Consider the following 25,471-nt stretch of genomic DNA (forward strand, 5'->3'; position numbering starts at 1 on the left):
TAGTGAAGCGGAATACATGCGGTCTAATGCAAGTCAATGGCGGCGAAAATGTAGCACTTCCGCAAAATAATTGGTAATGCTGCGTTTTTTTCCGCAATGATAATCCGCAGCGGAAATTTCCACAGCATGTGCACAGCACATGCGGATTATCATTGGGGAACATGGCAGGCCTTCTACCATGCGTTTTTTAAGCGTTTCTGCAGCGTTTTTGCCGCTGCGGAAACACTTAAAAAACGCATCGTGAGCACACAGCCTTAGTCCATCTAGTTCAACCCATAGCCTAACATGTTGATTGATCCAGAGGAAGGCAAAAGGAACCCATGTGGCAAACACTAAGCTCCACATTGGGGGGAAAAATTCTTTCCTGACTCCATACGGCAATCAGACTAGTTCTCTGGATCAATGCCCTATCAAGGAATCTAGTATATATAACCTGTAATATTATACTTTTCAAGAAAGGCATCCAGACCCTTCTTAAATTTTAGTAGTGAATCACTCATTACAACATCATGTGGCAGAGAGTCCCATAGTCTCACTGCTCTTACAGTAAAGAATCCACGTCTGTGATTATGATTAAACCTTCTTTCCTCCAGATGTAGAAGATGCTCCCTTGTCCCCGTCTCAGGCCTCAGAGTAAAAAGATCAGTAGAAAGGTCTTTGTACTGTTCCCTCATATACTTGTACATAGTAATAAGATCACCCCTAAGCCTTCGTTTTTCCAAAGTAAATAACCCCAAGTGTAATAACCTGTCTTGGTATTGCAGAACCCCCAGTCCTCTAATAACCTTGGTCGCTCTTCTCTGCACCCGCTCTAGTACAGCTATGTCTTTCTTATACATCGGAGACCAGAACTGTACACAGTATTCTAAGTGTGGTCGCACTAGTGACTTGTATAGAGGTAAAATTATGTTCTCCTCTTGAGCATCTATGCCTCTTTTAATGCATCCCATTATTTTATTTGCCTTTGCAGCAGCTGCCTGACACTGGCCACCAAACGTGAGCTTGTCGTCCACCAATACACCCAGGTCTTTTTCAGTGACAGTTTTGCCCAGTGTTTTACAATTAAGCATATAATTATACATTTTATTTCCTCTGCCCAAGTGCATTACCTTACATTTATCCACATTAAAGCTCATTTGCCATTTATCAGCCCAAGCTTCTAGTTTACATAGATCCTCCTGTAATATAAAATTGTTCTCCTCTGTATTGATTACCCTGCAGAGTTTAGTGTCATCTGCAAATATTGATATACTACACTGTATGCCCCCTACAAGGTCATTAATAAATATGTTAAAAAGAAGTGGGCCCAATACTGACCCCTGTGGTACCCCACTGTTAACTTTGACCCAGTCTGAGTGTTTTCCATTAATAACCACCCTTTGTTTCCTATCACTGAGCCAGTTTTTAACCCACTTACATATATTTTCCCCTATCCCCATTGTTCTCATTTTATGTATCAACCTTTTGTGTGGAACCGTATCAAAAGCTTTTGAAAAGTCCATATACACAACATCCACTGCATTTCCTTGGTCCAGTCCAGAACTTACCTCTTCATAAAAACTGATCAGATTAGTTTGACAGGAACGGTCCCTCGTTAACCCATGTTGATATTGGGTCATGAGGTTATTCTTCTTCAGATACTCTAGTATAGCATCTCTTAGGAAACCCTCCAGGATTTTACCCACAGTAGAGGTTAAGCTTACCGGCCTATAATTTCCAAGGTCGGTTTTTGTCCCTTTTTTGAATATTGGCACCACATTTGCTATACGCCAGTCCTGTGGTACAGACCCTGTTATTATGGAATCTTTAAAGATTAAAAATAATGGTCTATCTATGATGTTTCTTAATTCCTGCAGTACTCGCGGGTGTATCCCATCCGGGCCCGGGGATTTGTCAACTTTAGTGAATTTTAGACGCTGCCGTACTTCCTGCTGGGTTAAGCAAGTGACATTTAATGGAGAATTTTTATTATCACTGATCATGTTTTCTGTCATGCGATTTTCTTGTGTAAATACGGTTGAAAAAAAATCATTTAGCATATTGGCTTTTTCCTCATCCTCATCCAAAATTTCACCCAGACTATTTTTAAGGGGGCCAACATTATCATTTTTTAGTTTCTTACTATTTATGTAGTCAAATAATATTTTGGGATTATTTTTACTTTCTCTGGCAATGAGTCTCTCTGTCTCAATCTTTGCTGTCTTGATTTGGTTTTTACAGAATTTATTTCATTTTCTGTATTTATTTAATGCGTCATCACTACCTACTTGCTTTAGATCTCTAATGCTTTCTTTTTGTCACTTATTGCGCCCCTTACAGCTCTATTCAGCCATAGTGGTTTCCTCCTATTTCTTGCATGTTTATTCCCATAGGGTATATATTGTGCACAGGTCCTATTCAGGTTGCTAATAAATGTCTCCCATTTGCTTTGTGTCGTTTTATGTCTCAGGATATCGTCCCAGTTTATGGCACTAAGATGATCTCTCAACTGTTGGAAATTTGCCTTCCTGAAGTTTAGTGTCCTTGTAACCCCTCTACTACACATCGTATTAAAGGATACATGAAAACTTATTATTTTGTGATCACTATTACCCAAGTGACCCCCAACCTGTTGCTTAATATTAGATCTAGCAGTGCCCCCTTCTTGTTGGGTCCTGAACCAGTTGTGAAAGGTAATTGTCTCTCATAGTTGTCAAAACCCTATTACCTTTGCTGTAACTACAGGTTTCTGTTCCCCAATGTATTTCAGGGTAGTTAAAGTCCCCCATAATAATGACTTCTCCTTGAGTCGCTGCTTCATCTATTTGCTTTATAAGGATATTCTCCGCTGCTTCCATTATTTTTGGAGACTTATAACAAACCCCTATCAGTAATGTATTCTTTTTTCCCCCTCCCCTTATCTCCATCCACAGGGACTCTACATTTTCATTAGATTCACATATATTCTCACGCAAGATGGGTTTTAAGGATGATTTTACATATAAACACCCCCCCCCCCTCGCTTGTTTGTATGGTCATTTCTGAACAGACTATAGCCCTGTAAATTAACTGCCCAGTTATGGCTCTCGTCCAGCCGTGTCTCAGATATCCCCACCATGTCATAATTATTTTCCAACAAAATTAATTCTAATTCCTCCATTTTGTTGGTGAGGCTTCTGGCATTATTGTACATGCATTTTATGTATCTCTCTGTACCTATATTCCTTCTTACTATATTGACTTTTCTAACCTCACCCCCAATTTCTTTATTTGTGCCCAGGTCACTATCTGCACTATCTTCCCCACCTATAAAATGAATACCCTCCCCCCAATCCCTAGTTTAAACACTCCTCCAACCTTCTAGCCATTTTCTCCCCCAGCACAGCTGCACCCTCCCCATTGAGGTGCTGCCCGTCCCTAATGTAGAACCTGTAGCCAACTGAGAAGTCGGCCCAGTTCTCCAGGAACCCAAACCCCTCCTTCCTACACCAATTCCTGAGCCACTTATTTATCTCCCTAATCTCCCATTGCCTCTCTGGCGTGGCACGTAGTACAGGCTGTATTTCAGAGAATACCACCTTGGAGGTCCTTGCTTTAAGCTTACAGCCTAATTCCCTGAAATCATCTTTAAGGACCTTCCACCTACCTCTAACTTTGTCATTTGTGCCAATGTGCACCATGACCGCTGGGTCCTTACCATCCCCTCCCAGTAATCTGTGAACCCGATCAGCGATGTGCCGGACTCGAGCGCCAGGTAGGCTGCACACTGTTCGACGATCCCTGTCTTTGTGACAGATTGCCCTATCTGTTCCCCTAATAATTGAGTCCCCCACTACCAGCACCTGCCTGGCCTGCCCTGCTCTCCTATTTCCCCCCTTACTGGAGCTGACACTCCTCCAGCTTTCAGAGAGCATGCCTTGCTGCAGCAGTGCTACCCCTGTACCGACACCCCCCTCATCTGCCAACTTTGCAAACTTGTTGGGATGTGCCAGATCAGGACTAGCCTCCCTGGCACTCTTCCCTCTACCCCTCCTTCTAACTGTAACCCAGTTAGCTGCCTCACTGTCCTGCAGCTCCCTACTACCACCCTCCCCCACATCTACCCCAGTGAGCATCTGCTCAGTGAGCAGTAGACTCCTTTCCATATTGTCTATGGATCTGTGTTGCCAGCTGCTCATTTAGATCCAGTACCTGGGCTTCCAAATGCACAACGTGCACACATCTCGCACAGCAGTATGCACCGCGACCGGCTGGTCGTTGCTAGGGGAGATGCCGGGCTGGTCGTTGCTAGGGGAGATGTCACAGTGGCGGTGACCCGGTCCGTGACCCAGGGCGGTCAATCAAAAGGGGAATTACAGGGGATTTATAGTTTTTATATATAGTTCGTGACGCAATCTGTGGTATGCGGCTATATGGAGCCGCCGCTGCGGAGCAGGTCCTCTGGAGCGGGTGTAAATGCAGCAGAGTTGGTTTAGCTCTCCACAGGTAGAGCTTAGCTCCAGGGCCGTGCTGAGTTATTGTGGATGTTGCGGTGTAGTGCAGTGCGTGATGGTGACTCGCCCAGGGGGATATGGGGGAATCTCGGCACCCGGGCCTTTAACTTCTTGGGATGTCACGGCAGTCGGCTCCTGGGCCCGTACCCTGGGGTCACTCTTTAAAAGGGATTTGTCACTTGATTGGATGAATAACAGTTTTGTCTCGTGACGCCACCTGTGGTTCCCGGTAATGGGTGCCGGCGCTGCTGCAGACCTCTGGGGCAGATGTTAGGGCAGCTGAGTTGGTGCGTCTCTCCACAGGCAGAGCACAGCTCCAGGGCAGTGTAGGTACAGATGGTGATGCTGGGTGTTGTAGTGCAGGAGCAATAGCGTGGTAGAAATAACTGACAGAAACAGTGGGGTGCAGTCATCCGAGTTTACTCACAGTTATTTAGGTTCCTCAGGTAGCACTAGATAGCTGACAGTCTCCCACGTCGCGCTGCGTTTACCAGGCAGGGGTTCAGCACTCCCTCAAGGTTCTCAAGAGCACTTAACGGGAGCCCTCTCTGTATGTTCCTTTCTTAGCCGACTTCCCGTGCTGGGTCTCTCCCTCCTGCCCTGTGCCCCACCACACAAAGTCCCGAACGGGTATCTTGAGATCCCTCTGGGCAACTTGAAGTTCCCGGACCTTTCTTGGTGCCCTTTTCGGCGGCTTAGGTGTGAATGTGGCAACTGTACCTTGAAAGTGCAGAAGCCTCGGGTTTTCTAGCTGAGACGTAAAGTAACTCGGCTAGTCCAGGGACCGGTTCCCTTCCTGCGGCCTGATCCCTCTGAATCCTGGCAGATTTGGGCGTACGGGTGCCGTCCTGCACTCACCGTACCCCCTGGGATTCCTTCTGTTACTGGAGCCTTCCTCCCTTGCTCCCACTCCTCTTTTCTCCCTTGGGCATGACAGGCCGAGCCTGCCTCCCGAGCAGAGCTCCTGCAGAGCCCCTGCTTCTTCTACTTCTCCTCCTCTGACTGAACTCTCCAACCCCCTAAGATGGCTTCCCTTTTTATATATATTCTTTAAGTGCTCCCCTGTACTGCGTCCTCCACCCACACCCACTATTGGTTCCCCCTCACTTTTGGTTCCCCCTACTCCAGCCTGGGACGGGGCAGCAGAAGAAGTGCATAATGCCCTTCCGGCCAGCCTGGAGTAGTGTAGTGTTGAGCGCAGGTGTTGGGGTCCCAGGCAGTACTCCATCCTTACCTGAGAGAAGGAGATGCCACACCTCTGGGTGAGGTGCAGTACCTCTGTGGCGACTGAACCCTCAGGGGCGCCACAATGGCGCAGCAGTAATTCACAGAGACTGTGGGGTGCAGTCTTCAGAGTTTACTCACAGTTGTTGCAATCCAAGTTACAGGTACCGGTGTAACTTCCCATGTCGTGCTGCGATCACCAGGCAGGGGTTCAGCAATCCCTCAGGTAATTCAAGAGCACTTAACGGGACCCCCTTCTGTGTACCCTTCTCAGTCGTCTTCCTGCGCTGGCTTTCATCCTCCTGCCCTGCGCCTCACAATCAGTGTCCCAAGCCGGTAGCCTCGGGTCTTGGGCGACCTGCAGTCCCCTGGACCTTCTGTGACCACCTTTTCGGCGATGTAATTGTGGCTGTGGCAACTGCACCCTAAAAGTACAGAAGCCTCCGGTTTCTAGCTGAGCCTTGTAGTTCTCCACTAGTTTAGGGGCTGGTCCCCTCTCTGCGGCCTGATCCCTCCACGTTCCTGCAGATTCTGGCGTACGGGTGGCCTCCAGCACTGCCAGTACCCCTAGGATCCCCTCGTTCCTCCTGGAGCCTTCTCTCCTGCTCCTCTCTCCTTCACAGCCTTGGGCCTCTCACTAGGCCCTCCTCCCTGAGTAGAGCTCCTGCTGAGCTCCTTCTCCACATACTCTCCTCTCAGACTTGTCTTTTCAAGATTGTTCCCTCTTTTATATCACTTCCTTTCCTGTGCTCCCCTGAACTAAGTTCTCCACCCACACCCACTACATAGTTCCACCCTTCAGCTAGGGACCAGGGACTGTGCTCTCCCTTAGGAGCAATCTCGCCCTGCCCCCACTGAAGTGGAATGTGTTGGATGCAGGTGTTAGGGTCCCGGCAGCACTCTATCCTTACCTGAGAGTGAGATACCACACCTCTGGGTGAGATGCAGTACCTCTGTGGCGACTGAACCCGCAGGGGCGCCACACATACATGTGGCAAGATGTACACTGGATAGCATTGTCAATAATGGAGCTAATTTCCTAATGGGGATTGCACTAGACAGAAATGTTAAGTAAAAAGAAATGTAAAGAATTAATAAAATACAGACAGCAATTCAGTCCAAATTCCTCCCTTCTAAACTCCCTGAATCCAAAGTCACTGAATAACAAGTCACACACTTACTTCCGTTCGCACTTACGCTCCAGTCACACTCAGCTCGTTCACACTTGCTAAGGAAGAAGATTTAAAGAGGTTTTTTTTATCCCTTTGGCAGCAATCCAACCTACAGCTCTATGCACTTCTAAAGGACAGAAACAGTAATTTCTGACGACATGTGGGGCAGCTCTGCGTTTGGGAGAAACTGCGCAATAAATTAAGAGTTTCACCTATTAACCCTTCTGTACCTGACAAGATTGCAGCAAATACAAAAATTACATTTTTACTACAAAATGTCATATTTCCAGGTCCCAATATTATAAAATCCTGTAAGGTATCTATGGGTTCACAATACTCACACTACAACCCTAGATGAACTCCTTAGGCATTGAAGTTTCCATTATGGGGTCATCTCGAGGGGAGGGGGGGTTCTGCTGTTCTGGCACCTCAAGGGCTCAGCTAAGGGAGCCCACAATCTGTTAAAATGAAATCTGCGTTGTTAAAGCCAAGTTCTTTTTAGAAGGGTTCAACCACATATAGGGTATTACTGTGTACTGTAATAATTGCATAACAAATTATGGGGTCAATTGTCTCCTATTACCCCTCATGTAAATTATAAATTTGGTGCTAAAATAATATTTTAGTGGAAAAAATTAAAATTTTTGTTCTCACACCTGGAACTTATAAAGTTTTGTGAATCACCTGTAGGTTAAAAATGCTTAGTACACCCCAAAATTAATTCCTTAAGGGAACTTGTTTCTAAAATGGGGTCACTTGGGGGCGGGGATTCTGCTGTTTTCACATGTCTGGGGCTCTCCAAATGCGACATGGCATTCACAATATATTCCAGACAAATAGCGCTCTTTACTTTCCTAGCCCTGGCATGTGCTCAAACAGAAGTTTTTGACCACAGATGGGGTATCATCGCATTCGGAAGAACATACATAAATTATGGGGTCTGTTTTCTCCTACTATCCACTGCAAAAATTACAAATTTGGGGCTAAAACTACATTTTGATGAAAAAAATGAAAATTTTCAGTATGATGACTTAATGTTATCAAATTTTGTGTAGTATCTGTGGGTTCAAAATGCTCACTATACCCATGGATAAAATCATTGAGGGGTGTAGTTTCCAAAATGGGGTAACTTGTGGGGGGTTTCCATTGTTTAGGCACATCATGGGGTATCCAAACGTGACATGACATCCGCAGACCATTCCATCAAAGTCTGCGTTCTAAAACATCACTGCTTCCATTCCGAGCCCTGCAGTGCGCCCAAACAATAGTTTTCCGCTACATATGGGGTATCAGCATAATCATGAGCAAATGCAAAACAAATTTTGGGGTCCATTCTCTCCTGTTACCCTTGTGAAAATAAAAAAATTGTGGCTAAAAGCACATTTTTGTGAGACAAAAGGGATTTTTTTATTTTCACGGCTCTACGTTATAAACTTCTGTAAAGCACCTGGGGATTCTAGGTGCTCACCAGACATCTACATACATTCCTTAAGGAGTCTAGTTTCCAAAATTGGAGGGGGAGGGGTTTTCACTGTTTAGGCAAATCAGGGACTCTCCAAATGCGACATGGCGTCCACTCTCGATTCCAGCCATTTTTACATTCAAAAAGTCAAACTGTGCTCCTTCCCCTCTGTACCCTGCCGTGCATCCAAACTGTAGTTTTACCCCGCATATGGAGTATCGGCATACTCAGGAGAAATTGCACAACAAATTTTGGGGTTTATTTTCTCCTGTTTTGGAGCTAAAGTAAAATTTTTGTGAAAAAAGTTAAATGTTCATTTTCTCCTTCCACGTTGCTTAAGTTCCTGTGAAGCACTTGACGGATTTATACATTTCTTGAATGTGCTTTTGAGGACTTTGAGGGGTGCAGTTTTTAGAATTGTGTCACTTTTGGGTATTTTCTATTATATAGACCCCCAAAGTCACTTCAAATGTAATGCTGTCCTTAAAAAATTGGTTTTATACGTTTTGTTGTAAAAATTAGAAATCGCTGGTTAACTTTTAACCCTTATAACTTCCTAACAAAAAAAAGTGTTTTAAAAATTGTGCTGATGTAAAGTAGACATGTGGGAAATGTTATTTATTAACTATTTTGTGTGACATATCTCTCTGATTTAAGGGCATAAGAATGAAAAATTTGAAAATTGCAAAATTTTTGCCAATTTCCCATTTTTTCACAAATAAATTCAAGTCATATTGAAGAAATGTTACCACTATCATGAAGTACAATATGTCACGAAGAAACTGTTTCAGAATCAGTGGGATCCGTTAAAGCGTTCCAGAGTTATTACCTCATAAAGTGACAGTGGTCAGAATTGTAAAAAATTGGCCTGGTCATTAAAGGGGTTGTCCGGTCAAAAGTGATAAGTCTGCAGTCACTGTGTGCTGCGGGGATTCGCCGGTATGAGACCTGGGACCGAAGTGTATGCATACATTTTACATACCCCCAAGCCATTCAGAGCTGCCTCACTCCATACGCTTGTATGAAGCGAGGCAACAACCGTCTAGTGACGTGGATGGCCAGTGATCGCATCTGACTAGAAAGCGCGGCCTTGCTCTATACAAGTGTATGGAGAGTGAGGCCGCCCCCACTGCCCGGTGGTTTGTATAACACATGCATACCCTCCGTTGCTGGGTCTCATACCTGCGAGTCCCCGCAATGCACAGTGCCTGAGCTGCGGGGATTTATAAGTCTGCAGTCACACAGAGTGACTGCAGACTTATCACTTTTGACCGGACAACCCCTTTAAGGACAGAATTGGCTCAGTCACTACGGGGTTAATAGTTTATTGATATGGCTGGTTGGTATATAATTGCATACATATAAATATATATATATATATATATATAACGATTGCTATTGAATTCTGTTTTTCTTCTCCTCTTTTGCCACTTTGTGGGGGTAGAGCTCATTTTGGGTACACTCCTGACTAAAGTCCTAAGTGTTCTGTGACAAAGCTGCTTTTCTTCTTAATTTTGCCCCATAAATTCAGTAGGCCAGGAGCCATTCGCTTTTATCTTCATGTTGACTTTTGAATTTGTGTGTTTTCTTTGGTTGATCAACACAGACTATTGTTGGAATAATCCTGAATGTTGACACTTGAGTTGATATTTACTGCAACGTATTGTCTGCTAGTTTTGCAAGACAGGGACTTTGGGTTTTTGAACAATGGATGTTTGCTAGATATGTTAAATACCATTGTAGAGTATTTGCCAGTCAACATTGGGGGATGAACTGTGGATGCACTGTGAATTAATATCTTGATCCCTGACCCTTGACCTGTGAATGATGGCTTGAAAGGACAAATGTGAACTATAAAAAGGGGGTATCTGTGTCTCTTCAGAGAGACTCTACAGGATGTCAGACTAAGGGACCACGGCCCTGGCTGGAAAATACAGATCTGCTCCATTGACCATTGCTGAACTCTCAGAGACGATTTGAAGAATCCAGGTTTGGACAATCAGGTCACCTAGCTACATACCTCACTGCTCTATTCCCGGCAGGCCAGCGGAAGGGTGAGACTGTTTGCTGGGACTGATCTATATGTTATTGATTGCTGATTATTGCCACACTGTTTTACTCCCACCCTGTGTTGTCTGAGTAGTATTACGCCCACGGGAGACCCCCATGCCTCCACATGTTCATATAGACATTACTGATCATAATGACAGATAATTATTTGTACAACTGTTATCACATCTCAATAATGTTTTATCTTCCAGTACAATAAATTTCAAAACCATATAGAAAATGTTAAAATGCATCTGTTTGGAGTGGTGAACTATATGAATAAGGTAAGACCACTGGTATCATATACACTTTAAGAGGAAATGCTAGAATATCTTCATAATCATTGCTGTTTTTAATAAAGACTCCTCTCTTTTTTCTTACTCAGGTGTATAAAACCATCAACATTTTTGTCGCCCTCATTGGGATTGAAATCTGGGATTCTAGTGATCAGATTCAGGTGGTTTCCGATTACAATGTGCTCCTGACAAGGTTCCAAGAATGGAGGCTTCAGAACTTACTGCCCAGGAAGCCTCATGATAATGCCCAGTTTATCACGTAAGCCTCCAAGGTTTACATCACCTGACCTGTGGCGTTAAACATGTTGCTGATCAGCGGTTGTTTATTAGCTAGCTTTGAAAGCAGATCGATGATTTTTACTTCACCTGAAAAATAATTTCACCCATTGAACAACTGGTTTGCTCTTTCGTTGGGTGATTGGCAGCCTGTTCATACTGCACAAATATTGGGAAACAAGCTCAGGAATGCTCTTTTCCGATATTCAGGAAGTTTAAATCCAGCTTAATAGTCCTGATGTCTGGGTTCCTGCTGATTACATATTTTCTGTTTTCTGGTGTGAATCCATTGTACTGTATTATGTACTTAGAGTGCATAATCTCCAGATATTTAGGCACAGTTTTTTCTTTTAGGGATGTTGACTTTGATGGAAGTACAGTCGGACTTGCAACTGTGTCTGCGATGTGTACAGATAATTCTGCGGGAATTAACCAGGTAATTTGAGTTTATGCACCTGGGCCATAGAGTCTGTTGGTTGTATGTGTAGCCATTTGTGGATAAACAGTGTATGTCTATACAGTTATGGTCCCTGATAAATGAACAATAAGTGGAAGTTAATTGCTTAGCATCTTAAAGGGGTAGTCTGGCTTAAAAGAGCAGGATCCCTCATATGGAAACTTCATCTTAATTGTGAATAAGGTATGCCCTTGTAGTGTTAAAGAAGTTGTCCACTACTTGTACAACCTGTTCTCATACCCCATGCTTGGCCCCGATAAAATAAAAAAAACTTATACTCGCCTCCCGTGTTGGCAATGTGGCACTCGTGTTCCCGGGGCTCTCGTGCGGTTGTTATGACAAGTAAGCCCGGTGCCCAGTCAGCACTGGCATCACTGTCTTCGCCTTCAGACAAATTGAACATCAAGAGGAAGTCAGGGCTGCAGCGAATCTCTCACTTCCTCTTGATGTTCGATTTCCCCGAAGGCGGTGACAGTGACGTCAGCGCTGATTGGGCGCCAGGCTCAGCCGCATTAGAGCCCTGGGAACGTTCCTTCACCGTGCCTAAGCCTTGCTGGAAAATGACGTCAACAGTGTGATCAGATGACCTGATCACGCTTCTGATATTACCCTGGCCAGGAATTGCCAGTGGTAAGGGCTTAATAAATAATAATAATTTTATTTATATAGCGCCAACATATTCCACAGCACTTTACAATTAAGCAGGCACATGTACAGACAACAAAAGAATTACAAAGTTACACATAATTCAACAGTTATAGGAGGAGTGAGGGCCCTGCTCACAACAAGCTGACAATTTTACGGAAAGAGGGCTTCAATTGTACTCGCCCCTGAAAGGCATGAGTCCTATTCAATGCTGAGAGCATGGGTTACATTTTACAGTGAATGGTCAAATCCCACTCCAAAGGATGCAGTCACCTGAGAGACACCTCAATTTGCAAATTCCTGGTGCATTCTGGGAAGAGTGAAGAGTCTCCGAGAGTCTGCAGATCTTTGGGTGTAGCTGGATCGAGCTGCTTGAAGGGAATCGTCAAACCAGGAATTGAAGCTTGAGTTAGATAATTTGCATATTTCTGGTGAATTCTGGAAAGGGTGACAAGTCTCCCCGAGTCTACAGATCTTTGGGTGTAGTTGGATCGAGCTGCTTGAAGGGAATCAATCTTTATGGTTTTTCCACAGAAATTTGTTTTGTTCAACAGGGGAGGAGTCCCCACGAACTCATTGAACACCCTGCACCTGAAGATACAGAGGAATGGAAGCATGTGACCCAGAGAAGCAGAAGGATCGGGAGGCAGTCAGCACCCTTATCAATCAGGAACCAGTACCAGGCTTTCATGCAGGAGAACGATGATCAAATTCATCAAGATAAGATTTTCCCCTGAAAGAAAAATCTTGTAAACACTGAGAGTCCTCTTGGAAAGAGAAAGAAAAATATTGTGAAGAAGAAACGGAGAGTTGTGGTCATGGGGGATTCCCTGTTGAGAGGAACAGAGGCCGCTATCTGCAGACCGGATATAACCTCAAGAGAAATGTGCTGTCTTCAAGGTGCAAAAATTAAAGATGTGTCTGACAGGATATCAAGACTCTTCAGACCTACAGACGACTACCCATTCCTTCTAATACATATGGGGACAAATGACACTGCAAGGGCCGTGTCACGCACTGTGTAGGAAAGACTAAGTGCAACATGAAGGGATGAGGGGGAGGGAGCCCAGACATTAGGGGCTGATCTAATACCAACCTACCTTCCCTACCATCCCTATCTTGGTTCCACACCAATCACCGAGCAGGATTCCTAGGCCCTGTAAAACCCTAGCTGCTTGGCCCTGGATAGGGAAGAGGGAAGAGGGGATGAGCACTGGTCAATCCCCACTATAAGCTAAAGACATAAAGGGAGACTAACAAAGGGGGAGACTGTTAGCTTTAGCAGACTTCAGAGAGATTACACAAAATGTCCTCCAAAGCACCAGAGAGGAAATATGCTGAAAGCTATAACTCCAAGCCTTCGCAAGGGAATATGTGAATATCACCGGCAACTCGATGCAGCAAAGGGAAAATATTTAAACACCCAGGCCAGGGTGTCAATCAGAGCAGGAGGGAGGTAGCCGCTGAGTCCTAAAGTCAGAAGAATTTATGAAGGAGTCTGTAATGCCAAACAAAGTGACCTTCTCCAGCCAGCTGCAGAGCGACTGTCTGTCACATCTGACACACCCGTGACAGTAGATCCCCCTTTGACGAGTGGCCTCCGAAAACTCAGGACCAGGTTTCTCAGGATAAGAGGTGTGGAATGAACGAACCAGCCTGGGAGCATTCACCTCTGATGCTGAAACCCACACCCTCTCCTCTGGACCATAACCCTTCCAATGCACCAAGTTTTGTAGAGAATGACGTAGGAGACGAGAATCTACAATCTTCGAAATCTGAAACTCCAGATTACCATCAACAAATATTGGGGGCAGCGGTAGGGGTGAGGACCCAAGAGGCTTCACACAGTTCTTGAGGAGAGATCTGTGGAAGACATTGTGGATCTTAAGAGCCTGAGGTAGCTCAAGACGAAATGCTGCTTGGTTTATGACGGCGGTTATTTTATAGGGGCCAATAAATCTAGGTCCCAGCTTCCAAGAAGAAACCTTCAACTTGATATTGCTGGTAGACAACCAAAGTCATTCACATTCAGGTCCGGACCTGGCAAGCGTTTCCTGTCAGCCATACGTTTGTACATGTCTCCCATGATCTTCAAATTACTCAGAACCCCTTGCCACACAGAAGAGAGCAACAAAGCAGAACATTCCTCCTCAGGAACTCGCGAAGTCCCTCCCTCACTAAAAGTACCAAACTGTGGATGGTAACTGTATGCACCAAAGAACAGTGACCTGCCAGTAGATTCTTGACAATGATTATTAATTGCAAATTCTGCCAGCAGTAAGTAGGATGCCCAATCCTCTTGATTTTCCGAGTCAAAATACCTGAGGTAAGTCTCCAAATTCAGATTAACATGCTTAGTCTATCCATTCGACTGAGGATGGAAGGCAGAGGAAAAGGACAGCTGCACCCCCTGTGGAGAACAGAATGTTTTTCAAAACTTGGAAACAAACTGGGTCCCCAGTTTGCAACCCCGGCCACCAAAAGTGACGAGAAAGGAGGTCCACAGTTGCCTTACCACCTGGATGCCCAGCAAGCACAGAGTTGTGATGTTCCTTAATTACTTTGCAACGCAGATTAGATGGTACAAATAACCTCCCTGAAGGGCAGGAGGCAGGGTGTCCCCCTGGGCCTCCAACACCTCAGCCTCCAGTTCAGGGTACAATGCCGAAATGACTACCCCCTTCTATAATATCAGGGCAGGGTTCTCATGGTCACCACCACCAGGGAAGCTCCGGGACAAAGCATCAGCCTTGACATTTTTGACCCCTGGACGAAAAGTGACTATAAAATTGAACCTAGTAAAAAACAGGGACCATCTAGCTTGCCTAGGGTTGAGACTTTTGGCCGATTGAAGATATGAGAGGTTCTTATGGTCAGTGATAACGGTAATAGGATGGACAGCTTCCTCCAACCAATGTCGCCATTCTTCAAATGCCAATTTAATCGCCAAAAGCTCCCTATTACCCACGTCATAATTTCTCTAAGCCGAAGATAATTTCTTAGAAAAGAAAGCGCATGGATGCCATTTACCAGGGGACGGACCCTGAGACAACACAGCCCCCACCTTCGATGCATCAACTTCCACAATAAACGGCTGGCAAACATCAGGTTGACTGAGTATAGTTGCCGTGGCAAAACAGTTATTTAAGGAGGAAAAAGCCTGCAGAGCGGCATCCGACCATTTGGAAAAATCAGACCCCTTTCTTGTCTTGTCCGTAAGGGGTTTCACAATTACTGAATCATTTTGGATGAATTTCCGGTAAAAATTAGTAAAGCCCAGAAAACGCTGTAGAGCCTTCAGGTTCTTGGACGGTCCCAATCAAGAATAGCACGGATCTTCACTGGATCCACCCGAAAACCCGAAGATGACAACAGGTACCCCAAAAACTGCACCACCTGGATGGCGAAAACACATTTTTCTAGTGTGGCATATAGTTTATCACTTAATATCTGAAGCACCTGTTTAAGATGCCGCCGATGTGTCTCAAAAGCAGGTGAGTAAACCAAAATATCATCCAGATAGACCACCACAAACCTGCCCACCAAATTATGGAAAATATCATTAATGCTATGCTAGAACACCACAGGTGCATTGATCAGACCGAAAGGCATGACCAGACTCTTGAAATGCCCTTCAGTGGTATTGAACGCTGTTTTCCATTCACCCCCTTCTCTGATTCTAAGGGGAATACCTTAGCTCCCACAACCTGGCTGAACAAATCTGGAATCAGAGGAAGAGGGTATGGATATCAGATGGTAATTTGATTTAATTCCCAGAAATCTAACACGGACGTAGGCCACCATCTATTTCCTTCACGAAGAAGAACCCTGCCGTCACGGGCGAAGATGAGAGTCTGATATGTCCCTTCTCCAGACTTTCCGCAATGAAATCCTTCATGGCTTGTCTCTCAGGGCCAGAAAGATTAAACAGTCTGGACTTTGGTAGTTTAGCTTCGGGGGTCAGGTTAATAGGACAATCATAGGCACGATGAGGAGGCAAATCCTGACACCCCCTCTCTGAAAAAAAACATCTACGTATAGTAGAGACTGTAGAAAGAGAAATATCAAAACAGTTCTCATGGCAAAAATCTCCCCACTCAAAGATCTCCCTGGCTTGCCAATGCACCAATGGATTATGTTTCACCAACCAGGGTAGACTCAAAACAATTGGGGTGGGAAGACCTTCCAGGACATAGCAAGGGATTATCTCACAATGAACCAATCCCACCCTCAGTTTTACATTATGTACAATCTGAGTTAGAGTTTTCTGTGCAAGGGGTGCTGAGTCAATGGTGAAGATGGGAATAGGCTTGGCTAACGTACAGCAAGCAAGACCGTGAGTTCTCACAAACTCAGCATCAACCATGCTGACTGCAGCTCCACTGTCAACAAACAGAAATTTTCTCGGTTTTGCTCTCTAGCACCACTTCTGCTGTCAGGACAAACCGGGAACTGCAGGGTGATGATAAATGCACCCCTTGCTTATCCAACTCCAGACTACCATGGGTTAACCGATTCTCCTTTTGCTTAGGCATCAAAGGACAGGCCCCAATAAAATGTCCCTTTTTCCCACAAAAAAACCATGCCTTTTTTTTCGAATCTCCAGGGAAATGTACAAAGCAGAGGCACCCCCTAACTGTATGGGTTCCTCCACCTCCCCCAGTACTAGTTCACCCCCAGACAGGCCCCCTGGCAGAGGGGCATTACCCCGAAAAGAAGGCTCCAGAGAAGGTGATCTTTCCCACCTATAGCCTGGACTCCGCCAAGGTGACTCGGTCAGGGTAATCATAGATAAGGGCCAGGGCCCCGAAAAACTGCTCCACAGACTGGAGGCAGACCGAATCCTGCAACAAAGAAAAAGCCCGGGACTGAGGATCTCCTTGCAGCAGTGAGATCACAATTCCAACTCGTTGCTCCTCATTTCCGGAAAAGTAAGGACGAAGTTTAAAATACAGTTTGCAAGCTTCCTTGAATACGAAAAACGTGTCTCTATCTCCTGGAAATCTGTTTTGGGTTCAAGCTGAACTGGCCTACCTAGAGAGACCCCAACATTAGTGATCTGCAGCCAGTTTTGCTGCTGCTGAAACTCAAAGTGGAGGTCATTCACCTCCAGAGACAGACAGCGCAGCTGCTCTGCCAGCTCAGCAAACGGATCCATACCCAAGGGAGAAAGACACACCCGAAAAAAAAAAACACAAATAAAACCTCGTGTCAGTTTTTTTTTCCTTAAATGTGCACGGCCGGTGATCATGTCACGCACTGTGTAGGAAAGACTAAGTGCAACACAAAGGGATGTGGGGGAGGAAGCCCAGACACTAGGAAAAGGGAGTGGAGACCCCTAGGTTGGGACGGTACCTTCCCTACCGTCCCAATATTGATTCCACACCAATCGCTGAACAGTATTCCTAGGCCCCGTAAAGCCTAGCTGCTTGGCCCTGGATAGGGAAGGGGTTATGAGCACTGGTCAGTCCCCACTATAAACTAAAGACATAAAGGGAGACAAACACAGGGGGAGACAGTTAGCTTTAGCAGACTTCAGAGAGATTACACAAAATGTCCTCCAAAGCACCAGAGAGGAGGCTATAACTCCAAGGTTTCACAAGGGAATATGTGAATATCACCATCACCTCCCTGCAGCAAAGTGAAAGTATTTAAACACCCAGGCCAAGGTGTCAATCAGAGCAGGAGGGAGGTAACCGCTGGGCCCTAATGTCAGCAGGATTTAAGAAGGTGTCTGTAATGCCAAACGAAGTGACCTTCTGCAGCCAGCTGCAGAGCGACTGTCTGTCACATCTGACACACCCGTGACAGATGAACCTGGACACCATCTGCAGTGACTTTGAAGATTTAGGCAAAAAGTGGAAGGACTGTGAGCGCATGTGGTCTTCTCATCCATCCTCTGAGTGGATGGCCATGGAACAAGGATGTGGAACAAGATTCTACAGGTAAATAATTGGCTATGTCAATGGATTTCTGGATCACAGAGGTAATTACCTATACGATGAACTACTTGCCAGAGATGGGCTGCACCTTACCAAGACTGGAAAACACATATTTGGAGGTCGCCTTGCTACACTCATCAGGAGGGCTTTAAACTAAAACATTGTGGGAAGGAAAGCAAAAAGGCCAGGGAAAGCCATACAGCAAACAAATATTGAGAGCTCTGCTATTAGAAGTGGAAAGGAAGAACAATGACAAAGATGTTTCTATACAAATGCACAGAGCATGGGCAACAAACAAGGAGAATTGGAGCCACTAACACAGGAAAAGGAATATGATGTCATTGATATCACTGAAACTTGTTTCGATAATACACATGATTGGAATACAAGACTGGAAGGATATGTAGCACCCTGAGGATTCGGCTGCTACAGGGGTATTGCACCTCAACCCAGAGGTGTGATATTCCACTCCCGGGTAAGGATGGAGTGTGGAACTGAGCTAGTAGGCTGCATGCACTACACACATCCCATTTCCGGGGAACAGACCGATGGTACTCCCACTAGAGAAATGTGCAGGTACGACAGTGTCTGTTCCTGGCTGGAGTGGGAGGGGGGTGGAACATCCCAGTAGTGTAGGGGCAGATAGGGGGAGCAGCCTGGGTAAAGCTAGGAGCTCATTGGGTGCTGGTCACCTGAGCTCACACATAGAGGGAGTATATAAGGTGGGAACCATCTTAGATCAGGGTCAGTCAGTCAGTCAGTCAGTTGTCAGTCTGTGAGACGTCAGTCTGTCAGAGTGTAACCTGAGAAGCAGAGCAGAGGAGAAGAGAGAGAGACCCAGAGGCGCAGAGGGGACCCCAAGAGCCCATAAGAGAGCTAATAGGGTGAAGGGTCGGCAACAGGGTACCGGATCCCAAGCTGGCAGAGGCTACAGCACACCTTAGCCAGGAACCGGAGGTCGTGGGCAGGATCTGCCACGATCACCCACTAAATCCACCCGGAAGGCAGACCAAGAATAGGGTCAGGGAGCCCAGAGGAGGCTTGACCAACAAGAGGCCCGAGGGAGCCAGACTTAGGTGGATCCCTGGTGGAAACGGCCAGAAGAAGGGAGTGACAGAAAGGAGCTCAGGACCACACTCCGGAGTTGCCTGGGAGTTGACCGAGTCCAGGACCTGGTGGACGCAGCACGGCTTGGGTGGTCACTGCTGTACACAGTGACCCGAGCAACACCAGTAAGTAAAACCCTGGAACTGCATTTTATGCCTCTGAGTCTCCTTGCTGCACCTTCACAACCACCATCCTCCACGGCTGACCCCCTGAGGCTATACCCCTCCCGTTGGGGGTTATACTACCAAAGCTGCACACATACCAACAGCCTCAGCGGACCCTGCTGCAGCGGCGGCCTTTTGACCGCAAATCAACGGGTGGCGTAGTCGACACTAAGAACTAATAACATCTGTAGGACTGCCACACACTGAGCTTGACACCCTGGGCACGGACCGGGACACAGCCACTCGGAGACTACAACCCCCATCTGATCCGGCTCCGGGTATCCCTAACAACATGGCCCAGGGGGCGTGTCAACTTTGGCGTAGTCGGCAGGATAACGTGCCCGCAACAACCGGGTACTGCGTGCCTGAAGAAAAGTTCACCGTTACCTCAAAAAGAAGTCTCCTGCCGGTTCCGGAGGGTCCCCGCCAACGGACCCCATCACAGGTCGTTTCCCGCCGGTTGTCCGCCATTTGCAGCTTTTTCCCGCCATCCATGGAGTTTCCCGCCACTGGGAGACGATTCCCGCCATTTCCAAAGATTTCCCGCCTTGGAAGAGCGGACGCCATTATGGGCGTGCCAGAGGGTGGCAAGAGGCCACCTCCCATCGTGGGCCAGGTCGAAGAATGGCGCCAAAAGCGGAAACCGCGCCCACCAACAGAGACTGTGATGCTGGAAGTGTCCATCAGCGTAAGAGAACTGCCCCTGGAACTGAAGTTGCCCCGGGACCACCCTCGATGTGGGCGGAGACAGAACAAGAGAACAAAGATGGGTGTCGCCTGGAGCAGTCTGGAGAGAGCGCACCCGGAGACAAAACGTCTGGAAGAGAGTCCAGAGAGAGCCTACCCGGAGATGGAGGGAGAGTCAGGCAGCACCGACCCAGTGGTCAGGAGCCTGTTGCAGGTCGCCACTCCAGGAGGCCTGCTGGAGATCCTAGCACAGCTCCCCCGAGACCGGGAGTGTGCACAGACCGCGCTGGAGGGCCTCGCACGGAGGATGGCCCGGGTGCAGCGGGAGACGTTGGCGGAGTGGAGCCGAGAGATGGCCCAGCAGACCGAAACCCGACAGCGGAGCACGCCACCTGAGACGAGGAGACAGACCGCCTCTGAGGATGGTGCAGGAGGAATGAAGGCAGGAGACGGCGCCGAGAAGGGAGCTGAACGGACGGAGGCAGGTAAAGGGGACGTCTCTACCCCGAGCCGAGAAACCGCGTACCTGCCCCAGCTCCCCGTCGCAGAGCCCGAAATTCTCCCTGCCGTGCCCGTCGCTGCATCGTCACCGCCGCAGACTAGGCCTCAACCGGAAACCGCGGCCGCGACCCCTGTGACGTCACGCGCTTCGACCCTGAGCGCGGCAAAGCAGGAAATACCATCGGCCTGGTCGCAAGGCCTAGTACCCCCGGGCGCCGCTATTCCAACAGCGCCCCCTACCTCCGCGGAGCCACCGGCCTGGTCGCAGGGCCGAATAACCCAGGGCGCCGCCGTTCTTACGGTGCCCTTTGCCTTTAAGGTGCCCCAGGCCTGGTCGCAAGGCCTGGTTAACCCGGGCGCCGCTACCATCAACGCGCCCTCAACATCTAGAGTGCCGCACCTGGGTGAAAATCTATTTGCCCAGCATACGTGCCCGGATGGGCAGCCCTTCATATGGCCCCAGGAGTATATTCAGCTGGAACTCCAGAGAGCAAGGCCCATGTGCGAGCCCCTGATTCCGGCTCCGAAGCCCCTAAAGAGGACCTCGCCCCCGCTGGAGGAGGCACAGTTTGAGTGGGACCCCACTGGAGAAGACCTCATGGGGTTCACTCAGGAGACTCGGGCGGCCGCAGCGGAGCGTGCAGAGTGCTGCCGGCAGCAGCTCGAGGTCTTCGAGAGGGAGCGGAGAGAGAGGCGGGTCCGGGAACAGCAGATGCAGATAAGAAGCGCGGAGCAGAAGAGCCGGACCAGGAGGAATCCCCGTGCAGCTCATGGTCCCCCTTCCACCGGGACTGTGATAAAATTCAACATGCAGCATGGGTGGGGCTTCATTAGAGACCATCATACCCCCGGCGACGTCTTTGTGACCCGCAGAGACGTAGAAAGCCATCTGCCGGAGGGACACAGAGGTCGTGACCTGTATGTAGGGGACGAGGTCACCTTCACCCGGCACAAGTGTGCCAAAGGACCCTACGCCCTCCATGTGCATCGCCTGACGGAGGAGGAGCTGCGGTGTGAGGAGGAGCAAGAGGACCCGGACGGGTCTGAAACTGAAACCAACCAACAAGAAAGAGCAGGAGGACGCCGTCGTTGAAGTACGGTAGAGAGAGACTGTACATAGTTACCCGTCAGGATATAAGAACTGTTCTAGTTAAAATATAGTCCCCGTTGGGACCAGCCAATTGAACTGAAACCCGTGTGTCCCTATTCCCACTGACCGAGGACTGAGAGCGGTCAATCCTCCCTAATACCTGGCCGAGGACTGAGAGCGGCCATAGTTCCCTTGTATATAGTTGCGCTTCCTAAAGCGCCCCCTACCGGTTTTATAGGAAACTGTTTTCTTCAAGAGACTGTAGCACTTTACCCGGTCACAAGTTGCACCGTGACCGGAGGAACCAGAAACAAGAATGTTATTTATGAAAAGTTTTTATATGAAGAGTTTATTGCTGCTGATGATGTATATGATGTTTTATATGTTTTATATGTTTATGAAAAAAAAAAAAATTTTGTATGTTTTGGATGTTTATATTTTACAGCCCGAGGACGTGCTGTGATTTACCAGGGGGGAATGTAGCACCCTGAGGATTCGGCTGCTACAGGGGTATTGCACCTCAACCCAGAGGTGTGATATTCCACTCCCGGGTAAGGATGGAGTGTGGAACTGAGCTAGTAGGCTGCATGCACTACACACATCCCATTTCCGGGGAACAGACCGATGGTACTCCCACTAGAGAAATGTGCAGGTACGACAGTGTCTGTTCCTGGCTGGAGTGGGAGGGGGGTGGAACATCCCAGTAGTGTAGGGGCAGATAGGGGGAGCAGCCTGGGTAAAGCTAGGAGCTCATTGGGTGCTGGTCACCTGAGCTCACACATAGAGGGAGTATATAAGGTGGGAACCATCTTAGATCAGGGTCAGTCAGTCAGTCAGTCAGTCAGTTGTCAGTCTGTGAGACGTCAGTCTGTCAGAGTGTAACCTGAGAAGCAGAGCAGAGGAGAAGAGAGAGAGACCCAGAGGCGCAGAGGGGACCCCAAGAGCCCATAAGAGAGCTAATAGGGTGAAGGGTCGGCAACAGGGTACCGGATCCCAAGCTGGCAGAGGCTACAGCACACCTTAGCCAGGAACCGGAGGTCGTGGGCAGGATCTGCCACGATCACCCACTAAATCCACCCGGAAGGCAGACCAAGAATAGGGTCAGGGAGCCCAGAGGAGGCTTGACCAACAAGAGGCCCGAGGGAGCCGGACTTAGGTGGATCCCTGGTGGGAACGGCCAGAAGAAGGGAGAGACAGAAAGGAGCTCAGGACCACACTCCGGAGTTGCCTGGGAGTTGACCGAGTCCAGGACCTGGTGGACGCAGCACGGCTTGGGTGGTCACTGCTGTACACAGTGACCCGAGCAACACCAGTAAGTAAAACCCTGGAACTGCATTTTATGCCCCTGAGTCTCCTTGCTGCACCTTCACAACCACCATCCTCCACGGCTGACCCCCTGAGGCTATACCCCTCCCGTTGGGGGTTATACTACCAAAGCTGCACACATACCAACAGCCTCAGCGGACCCTGCTGCAGCGGCGGCCTTTTGACCGCAAATCAACGGGTGGCGTAGTCGACACTAAGAACTAATAACATCTGTAGGACTGCCACACACTGAGCTTGACACCCTGGGCACGGACCGGGTCACAGCCACTCGGAGACTACAACCCCCATCTGATCCGGCTCCGGGTATCCCTAACAACATGGCCCAGGGGGCGCGTCAGATACAACTTATTTGCAAGAAACAGACTTAATAAACAGGGAGGATGTGTCGCATTGTATGTTAGAAAAGCGTATATCTGCACAGAGATTGAAGCTTCAGAGACTGGGAGTTCTGTGAAAACTGTTTGAGTAAGAATACAAGGAGAGATCAACGGAAAGGACACCATTGTAGGCGTTTACTATAAGCCACCTGGGAAAGCTGAAGATATGGATGAACTCTTTATGCATCATATGACCAAGTTATCAAAAAATATGAAGTAGTGATCATGTGAGATTTCAACTATCCAGACATTTTTGGGAATCTCTCTCAGGCGAAAGTAACAGGTCCAGCAAATTCTTATCCTCTCTTGCTGACAATTTTATCTTCCAAAAGGTAGACAAGAGAACAAGGGGATCTGCTACCTTGGATCTAATCCTCATAACCAGGAAGGAAATGGTTGAGGAGGTAAGGTAAGGGTGGCTGTGATCCTAGGAGGCAGCAATCATGCTATCATAGAATTTTGGATAACTAGAGGAGAAAGACCTGTGAAGAGTCAGACTTTAAGATTGGACTAAAGAAAAGCAGATTTTAAGGGACTCAGAAAGAGGATAGGAGGGATCCAATGGCTTGATGTCCTTAAGGACAGAAATGTCCAGGAAGGATGGGAAAATTAGAAAAATTAGATTCTCAAAGCACAATCGTTAAGAATGCCTAAAAGAGGGAAGAATCGGAAGCATCTAAGGAAACCAGGAGGGATGAACACAGAACTTAAACACATGCTAAAATGGAAGAAAGAAATGTTTATCAAATGGAAATAGGGAGGAATATCTAAGGAAGAATATAATGCTGTCTTCAGAACCTGTATGGCACGTATCAGATTAGCTAAAGCTGATAATGAATTAAGGCTTGCAAGAGATGTCAATGTCAAAAGCAATAAGAAAGGATTTTGGGGGTATGTCAAACGTAAGACAAAAGTCAAAGATGCTATAGGATTTTTACAAGATGAAAATGGTAAAGTGGTAAAAAATAATGCTGAGAAGGTCGAACTTTTAAATTCCTATTTTGCTTCTGTGGTCTCAAAGAAAGTAAACGTAACATCAACTGATCTTCACTGTGCTATTGAAAGAATAGTAGAATCCACACTATATATAAACAGAGAGATAGTAAGGGAATACTTAACTAACATACACACATGGTCAAAATCATTGGTACCCCTCGTTTAATGAAAGAAAAACCCACAATGGTCACACAGATTCAAGACACCCTGTGCCAGATGAAGCAAAGCAGCCCCAGAACATAACACAGTCTCCTCCATGTTTCACAGTAGGGACAGTGTTCTTTTCTTGATATGCTTCATTTTTCGTCTTTGAACATAGAGCTGATGTGCCTTGCCAAAAATTTCCATTTTTTGTCTCATCTGTCCATAGGACATTCTCCCAGAAGCTTTGTGGCTTGTCAACATGTAGTTTGGCAAATTCCAGTCTGGCTTTTTTATGATTTTTTTTTCAACAATGGTGTTCTCCTTGGTCGTCTCCCATGAAGTCCACTTTGGATCAAACAACGACGGATGGTGCGATCTGACACTGATGTTCCTTGAGCTTGAAGTTCCCCTTTAATCTCTTTAGAAGTTATCCTGGGCTCTTTTGTTACCATTCGTATTATCCGTCTCTTTGATTTGTCAGCAATTTTCCTCCTGCGGCCACATCCAGGGAGGTTGGCTACAGTCCCATGGATCTTGAATTTCTGAATAATATGTGCAACTGTAGCCACAGGAACATCAAGCTGCTTGGGGATGGTCTTATAATCTTTTACCTTTAACATGCTTGTCTATAATTTTCTTTGCAATCTCCTGAGACAACTCTTTCTTTTGCTTCCTCTGGTCCATGTTGAGTGTGGTACACACCATGTCACCAAATAGCACAGTGAGTATCTGTAGACCTATATACAGGCCCACTGACTGACAAGATTGTAGACACCTGTGATGCTAATTAGTGGACGCAACTTGATTTAATATGTCCCTTTTGTCACATTATTTTCAGGGGTACCATCATTTCTGTCCAGGCCTATTTAATGAGTTTAATTTTTTTTTAAATTCTGTGGAAGCAGGGTTGAAAAGCAACGTCTGACGTTCATTTGTTCATTTTCATAGATTTTTAATTTATTATTAATTTTGTCAGATTTAAGTTATTTCTGTGACCATTGTGGGTTTTTCTTTCATTAAACGAGAGGTACCAACAATTTTGACCACGTGTGTAAATTAATTCAAGTCTCCAGGTCCAGATGAA

The 25,471-nt window shown here is 46.9% G+C and overlaps 1 protein-coding gene across 1 annotated transcript in view; it reads left to right on the forward strand.

Annotated features, from left to right (window-relative positions):
• The window catches only part of LOC141167323 (zinc metalloproteinase-disintegrin-like berythractivase), a 139,450-nt gene that overhangs the window by 27,271 nt on the left and 86,708 nt on the right, over positions 1–25,471 (forward strand). The window contains exons 8-10 of the mRNA XM_073654746.1: positions 10,592–10,663; positions 10,765–10,934; positions 11,306–11,387. Coding sequence (XP_073510847.1) covers positions 10,592–10,663; positions 10,765–10,934; positions 11,306–11,387 — 324 coding nt within the window. The remainder of the gene's footprint in view (positions 1–10,591; positions 10,664–10,764; positions 10,935–11,305; positions 11,388–25,471) is intronic.

This window comes from Phyllobates terribilis, unplaced genomic scaffold (genome assembly GCF_046119375.1).
Source record: "Phyllobates terribilis strain yellow unplaced genomic scaffold, ASM4611937v1 Scaffold_11__3_contigs__length_659146591, whole genome shotgun sequence".
Classification (NCBI taxonomy): domain Eukaryota; kingdom Metazoa; phylum Chordata; class Amphibia; order Anura; family Dendrobatidae; genus Phyllobates; species Phyllobates terribilis.